Source organism: Stegastes partitus, unplaced genomic scaffold (assembly GCF_000690725.1).
Source record: "Stegastes partitus isolate 25-593 unplaced genomic scaffold, Stegastes_partitus-1.0.2 Scaffold1209, whole genome shotgun sequence".
NCBI classification, from domain to species: domain Eukaryota; kingdom Metazoa; phylum Chordata; class Actinopteri; family Pomacentridae; genus Stegastes; species Stegastes partitus.
In genome coordinates, this window is record NW_007578940.1 from 97,734 (window position 1) to 105,362 (window position 7,629).

A 7,629-nucleotide genomic window follows, 5' to 3' on the forward strand; every position below is an offset into this window, starting at 1 on the left:
ACGGGGAGAACATGGAGACTCCACACAGAAAGATCCCGGGTGTCCTCACCGGGATGCGAACCGGCGACCTTCTAGCTGCGAGACAACAGTGCTAACCAACAATCTGTAAAATACCAGGTAACAAAACAATTGATCATTTTTTAATCCTTGGATCATTTTAATAAATGTATTTATTTTTTGCTGATTTAAATACATTTTAAGATTTTGTAATGTACCATTTATAAAACTTGTCTACTGCTTTGAAGTGCTGTGTTTGAGTGTAACATGCAAATTAACACCTTTTTTCTGTTAATGATCCTTCAGAAACATCCCCACAACACCCTAAAACATTGCAAGCAGAATGTTCCAGCTTTGTTGGTCCATCACATGACACGAACAATTCATAAAAATCATATGAGGCCTTGATAACATCTGGAAAACATGTTTTGAATGTTAGTTTGAGAACGTTCCTTCTTTGTTTTTATGGAACATAAACAATGTTTTTGACAACATTCTCCAAACACCCTCTGAATGCTGCAGCTAGAAGTCATCTTGTTTTTAACTTGATGGAAATATTGTTGGAAATAATGAATGTTCCTGAAGCGTCCCTTAAACGTTAGATTAAAACTTTTAAGTATTATTAGAACAAGTAGGTAATGTTAGTCAATGTTGTGGGAACGTTTTTAGATTTCTGGCTTGGGTTAGTTTAGAATGTTTAGATTCTAGTTTCTCTGTTAACAAAGGACAACACTGACTGTCTCACTGGATTTAAATGACATTTATTCAGATGAACACAAGAGGGCGCTCCTGTAAACATTAGTTATTTGAACACCCCTAAGACAGTCACCAGTAATGTGGTTTTTCTGGTGAGTCAGGCTGATCTTCAAACACGTCTGGAGGGAATATTTAAACTACTGTAAAGTGCTATTCACTGTTTGGACCAGGAGAGAGCAGAGTTTCCTCATTTATGAGGGAGTCTACATACNACTTTAAAGTGTTTATACCTATGATGACAACAACATCATCTTGCAGCTGCAATTATAATAAATGAGTCATCATGAATTTTCAATCAGGTTGATTTTGAACAAGCTTAACCTGAAAAATGTTTGCATCTTCCTTTAAGTCTTCGTCGGTTACTTCTTCTGGAAAGTCCCATATTTAAACCTGCCCAACAGTTTCCTCATTGGCTGAAGTCCAGTTGGCTCACGTGTCATTTAATCAGATTCAATTTCTATCAACTGAACAACAAAAGTGATGCAGCTCGCCTCATCAGGAGTTTGCTGTGGATTTTTAACGGCTATTTAGCTGAAAACAGCATCCTGCAGTGAGAGCGAACCAAAGCAGTGAAGTTCCAGGTGGTAAGTCCACAAACAGTGAGCTGAAAGACACCACAAAGTTTTACGGGATCCTTCTTGTCACTACAAGGAAGAGTTTTCACGTTTAGGTTGTCATTATCTGTTGTTAGCATTAATGAAAGACTAGATGCAGGTGACCGCACCTTTCCCAGTTGCTTCATAATAATCACAATTTGTTGTTCAGATATTTGCATTAGTTGATTGAAAAAGCGCGTTCCACCTCAACCAAGCACGATTTGCAAAACAAACAAAAATACAAAGAACAAGAAAATGCTGTTGAATTTAAAAAGGCTGGTGCATGTAATATCCAGCAGCAGGCCTTCGTCATTTCTCTTTGTCTCCTCGTTATCTGTAATCTTTCTACTGTTGGGCAGAACAAAGAAAGTTGTGCTGATCTTCATAGAAGACGCTGATCAGAAATGTAGACTAGCTAGACTTCACGCTTTAAGTCTTTTCTTTTGCAAAACCAAAACACTTCCCGTGTTATGCCAAACAAAAAATGGGTTTGTTGTGCCAGACAGCGGCTAAAGTGAGCTGTAACTATGATCACTGTAGGTAAGGTTTAAATGCTGCTCTGGATTCTTCTAGGTGCTCCAGGAGGAAATTATTACCTTTGTGAAGATTGAACTGAAGAAATTCAAGAAAAGCCTGAGTCCAGAATCTCGAAGGGGTTCAGAGAAGCTGAGAGAGGATGATGGAGCGACAGCTGGTGAAGAAGAGCCGGGGAGCAGCAGCAGAGATGCATTTCTGAAAATCACGCTGAACTTCTTGAGGAAACAGAAACACGAGCAGCTGGCCGAGTCTCTGCAGAACCGTGAGAAAAATTTAACTTCTGTCTCCAGAAATATGAAAGTCATCCATCACAGCTTTGTGCTCTAGATTCACCCACATTCATGGGTACTTTGTTGTCCCATGAGGGGACCTCCCCTCGTACTTGTAATCCACTGACTGATGTTAATGTCTCTTGTTCTTTCAGAATCTTGTGCCGCAGTTTGTCAACGTAAATTAAAATCTACCCTGAGGAGGAAGTTTCAGTGTATGTTTGAGGGGATTGCCCAAGCAGGGAACCCAACGCTTCTGAATCAGATCTACACAGAGCTGCACATCACTGAGGGTGACAGTAGAGAAGTCAACGATCAACACGAGGTCCGACAGATTGAAGCAGCATCCAGGAAAGCAGAGGGAGCAGAAACAACCATCAAACCAGAAGACATCTTTAAAGGCTCATCTGGAAGAGACAAACCAATCAGAACAGTGATGACAAAGGGAGTGGCTGGCATCGGGAAAACAGTGCTAACACAGAAGTTCGCTTTGGACTGGGCTGAAAACAAAGCCAACCACAACATACAGTTTATCTTCCCATTCACCTTCCGAGAAATCAATGTGCTGACAGCCAAGAACTACAGCTTGGTGGAGCTTCTACATCACTTCTTCACTGACACCAAAGAAGCAGGAATCTGCAGGTTTGAAGACTTCCAGGTTGTGTTCATCTTTGACGGTCTGGATGAGTGTCGCCTTCCTCTGGACTTCCACAACAATGAGATCCTGACTGATGTGACAGAGTCCACCTCAGTGGATGTGCTGCTGACGAACCTCATCAGGGGGAAGCTGCTTCCCTCTGCTCGCCTCTGGATAACCACAAGACCTGCAGCAGCCAATCAGATCCCTCCTGAGTGCGTGGACATGGTGACAGAGGTCAGAGGGTTCACCGACCCACAGAAGGAGGAGTACTTCAGGAAGAGATTCAGAGACGAGGAGCAGGTGAACAAGATCGTCTCCCACATGAAGACGTCACGAAACCTCCACATCATGTGTCACATCCCAGTGTTCTGCTGGATCACTGCTACAGTTCTGGACCACGTGTTGAAGATCAAAGAGAAAGCAGAGCTGCCCAACACCCTGACGGAGATGTACATCCACTTTCTGCTGGTTCAGACCAAACAGGGTAATGTAAAGTATCACGGAAAAGCTAAGACAGATCCCGTGTGGAACACAAAGACCAAGAAGATCATTCTTGCTTTGGGAAAACTGGCTTTTGAGCAGCTGCAGAAAGGACACCTGATCTTCTGTGAAGCAGATCTGAAAGAGTGTGGCATTGACATAAAAGCTGCCTCAGTCTACTCTGGACTGTTCACAGAGGTCTTCAAAGAAGAGCGAGGGTTGAACCAGGAGAGGGTGTTTTGCTTTGTCCATCTGAGCATTCAGGAGTTTCTGGCTGCACTTTACGTCTTCCTGATGTTCATCAACAATGGTGTCGATCTGCTGACGAGAAGAACGTTGTCACTGCGACTTGCAAGTAAATTTAAACAACTCTACCGGAGGGCAGTGGACAAGGCTTTACAGAGTCCAAATGGACACATGGACCTGTTTGTTCGCTTCCTCCTGGGTCTTTCATTAGATACCAATCAGACTCTCCTGAGAGGCCTGCTGAAGAACACAACAAGCAATCCAAAGGTCAAAGACGTGTTAGTGCAGAACATCAAGAAGAAGATCAGGGAAAGTTCCTCTCCAGAGAGAAGCATTAATCTGTTTCACTGTCTGAGTGAGCTGAAGGACCACTCTCTAGTGGAGGAGATCCAGCAGTACCTGAGATCAGGAAGCGTCTCTGAGAACAGGCTCACTTCCTCTCAGTGGTCAGCGCTCGTCTTCATCTTACTGTCGTCGCAAAAAGACTTGGACGTGTTTGACCTGAAGAAGATCTGTGCGTCACAGGAGGGACTTCAGTGGCTGCTGCCAGTGATCAAAGCATCCAACACGTCTCTGTAGGTGCAGAAATAAATGTTTAAAAAAAGGTTAAATTCACTCCACATTTTACATTCAATCTTTCTCTTCTGCAGACTGAGCGGCTGTAACCTCTCATGGAGAAGCTGTGAAGTTCTGGCTCCAGTTTTAACCTCCAGCAACTGCAGTCTGAGAGAGCTGGACCTGAGCAACAATGACCTGTATGATAGAGGAGTGAAGCTGCTCTCAGTGGGACTCGAGAGTCCACAGTGTAGACTGGAGACTCTCAGGTCAGTATTTGGTAAATAAATGATCATTTTCAAAATCTTCTTTACTACAGGAAACGACGACAACAACCTCGGAGCAGCAATCAGAAAGGTTTGATAAAGATTTAGATTTTACAAGAAGGCAGTCCTGTTGGGTTTGTTGGTAAAACGACAGTGTTGATGTATCTGCATGCAAATGTTTCACCTAAACAATTCCCCAGTCACTGTTTTGAAGGGACACTGTTGCTACATCCTGGGCTTAGCACCATCAAAGACGATTGTGAAGGGTTTAAAGAAATATAAAGAAACTAAAGCGTATTTTATTCCCTGGTTACTTTTCCATGAAAGCTGCAAAGGCACTGTGACCAAATAACATTTTCATATCACTTCCAACGTGACACAAGTCTTAACCTCATACATTCACAAGTGGCAGTACTTTGGGTTGTGTGGGGTGACTTACATCAGGGTATTTCCACATTTCAACATGTTCTGTTCTGACAACATCACAGAGAGACTCAGTTTGATGCCAGAATCAAAAACTATCTTTCTCAGTTACTTTGCTGTAAGACTTCACATCTCTCACAAACTGGAGCCAAAGTTAAGTTCATTGCTTCCAGCCGTTTGTAGGAGTCTTTCCTCTGAGTTTATTGAACACCTGCAGCAGCATGGCTCTGTGCTAATGGGGAGGGTTTGTCTGAATAAAGCCATTGTCAATAAGGCAAACCCACAAAAATACACCAGAAAACATTGGAGGATTCATCTGAATCACTGGATGTCTAAATGTTATGTCACAGACAGTACATAGATGTTTATCCAACAATGAGGTGAAGATGGGCCTGCTGTAGAGCCGACACAATGAATCAATTAGTTGTCAACTATTGAATTAACCACCAAAAATTTTGATAATCGCTTTGAGTAATTCTTTAAAGGGAAAAAACAAAGGCTAAATTCTGTAATTCGTGCTTTTTAAATTTGGATATTTCCTGGTTTCTTTACTCCACTATGACAGTGAGCTGAATATTTTGGGTTGTGGACAAAACAAGGCATTTGAGGACATCGTGTTGGGCTTTGGGAAACATATTTGTCACCATTTTGTGACATTTTATAGCCCAAACAATGAATTAGAAAATAATCAAAAGATTTATCGACATTATTTCCAGCACTAACCTGCTTCCAATGGTAGAACGTGAGCTGAGCCTGAAGGTCAACCTCTTTATTAGACAGTTGTAGTTTCAGCTTCTGTGACTAATGACATCTAACACAAAGCGTTGTGTGAAGGTTGTCAGGATGTCGGATCACAGAGGAGGGTTGTGCTTCGCTGGCTTCAGCTCTGAGCGCCAACCCCTCCCATCTGAGAGAGCTGGACCTGAGCTTCAACCATCCAGGAGACTCAGGACTGAAGTTGCTGTCTGATGGTCTGCAGGACCCCAACTGGAAACTGGAAATTCTCAAGTACAATTCATTATATCAGTGTAGACACACATCATGCCAGGTGTATGTCAATGCATGCTTTAGGTTCTTTGCTCATTTGTCTTTCTCTACTGTCTCCACAGGACTGATCATTGTGGAAAGATCAGACTGAATCCAGCACCCCTCAGGTGTAAGTTAGAACGTTCTAGTTTAGCATTTTGTTGCCAAGACTTAGATCAGACTATCAATACAGCAAAACTTTGTTCCTTTAAATGTTCTTCTTCAAAGTAGAAAAAAAGAGCCATCTTAGATAATCAACCAACAACAGTGATCATGAACAGATTTCTTGGGTTTTAAATGGGTGTTTTCTTGTCTTGTTTCTGCGATCAGATTTCTGTGAGCTCACACTGGACCCAAACACAGCAGACAGAAACCTCCAGCTATCCAAAGACAACAAGGAGGTTCGAGTGGTGCAGGACAAGCAGCCGTATCCTGATCATCCGGAGAGGTTCGACAGCTGGAAGCAGGTGCTGTGCAGCGATGGTCTGACTGGACGCTGCTACTGGGAGGTCCAGTGGCGCGGACACGTTAGAATTGGAGTAAGCTACCGAGGAATCAGGAGGAAGGGCGGCAGCGATGAATGTGGTATCGGATGGAACCATCAGTCCTGGAGTCTGTTCTGTTCGGCTCAGGGTTTCACCGCCTGGCACGGTGACACACCGACAGACATTACAGCACAACCTGCTGGCTCTAACAGAGTAGCAGTGTATCTGGACTGGCCGGCCGGTACTGTGTCCTTCTACTGTCTGCCCTCCATAGTCTCCTCCATCAAACGGATCCACCTCCACACCTTCCACTGCACGTTCACCGAACCGCTCTACGCTGCGTTTGGGTTTGGACAAGCTCTGGAGTTGTTGTCGTTATTATCGTCCTCGGTGGTTCTGTCTCAGGTTGAATGGTGAATGTTGCCTTTTGTGCAGAAAACTGGTTCCTGCAGAATGCACGAGGGTCCCACAAGTTTCATTTGAAATGTATGAGTTTTCCAGTTGAGCAACAGTTTTTAAATAGCGACTGTGAGAGGATGTAAGTTGTGTAAAGCTGACTGACACCAACAGACAAAAACTGACTAACAGACCTGACATCTGTACCGAGACACTAGACACGAATTTATTGCGCGAGTCACTTGAGTCGCGTGTATTTGGACGCACGTATGCACTGAGTTTACTTGCGTCATTCGCACGAGTAAACTCGCTCCATTCATGTGTCAAAAATTGCGTCATTCGCATGTCTACCAGGAATTTCTGCCCGTTTCCTGCCATTTTCCAGTGTGGTATCATCAAACATGGTTGTGCTCGACAACATGGCTGCTTGGTATCTGCTGTGGAAGGCCTAGAAACGACGGCGATCCAGACACCGCTGTGTCTGGGTCCATCGGATCCTCCAGAGACACACACAGCTCTGGGAATTCCACCAGCTTCTCCAGGAGCTGCGCCTGGATGACGGCCGCTTCCAGCGCGACTGACCTGGACCCAGTTTGACGACCTGTTGGAGAAGATCGGTACCAGGATATCCCTCCAGGATACCAGGATACCGGGATACGTCACCAGAGGATCTCAACACTGATTGGCCATTGCAGCGCGAATGCTTGCTTGAGTTTAGATTTTTCAACTTGTGCGAATGAAGTGTCCAACATGAATTTGTGTCAATCACATGTTTAACGCAACAAGATTTGCGTCATTCATTCTGCTCCATTCGCGTGATGTATACTGATGTCTAATTGTGTCTTCACATTGACTTTACTTGTAAATCATTCATGCATCTGGTGTGAACACAGCGTTAGATTTCTTTGGGCATCAGATACCGAGGTGTCCATGAATATAGGCCTGAATGTTTTCTGA

At 43.8% G+C, this 7,629-nt stretch overlaps 1 protein-coding gene across 1 annotated transcript in view; it reads left to right on the forward strand.

Annotated features, from left to right (window-relative positions):
• Positions 1-7,623, forward strand: part of LOC103368831 (NACHT, LRR and PYD domains-containing protein 12-like) — a 10,933-nt gene extending 3,310 nt beyond the window's left edge. The window contains exons 7-12 of the mRNA XM_008297326.1: positions 1,923-2,148; positions 2,311-4,096; positions 4,172-4,345; positions 5,600-5,773; positions 5,875-5,921; positions 6,122-7,623. Of these exons, the coding sequence (XP_008295548.1) occupies positions 1,923-2,148; positions 2,311-4,096; positions 4,172-4,345; positions 5,600-5,773; positions 5,875-5,921; positions 6,122-6,693 (2,979 nt within the window). The 3' untranslated portion in view covers positions 6,694-7,623. The remainder of the gene's footprint in view (positions 1-1,922; positions 2,149-2,310; positions 4,097-4,171; positions 4,346-5,599; positions 5,774-5,874; positions 5,922-6,121) is intronic.
• The last annotated feature ends 6 nt before the right edge of the window (positions 7,624-7,629 follow it).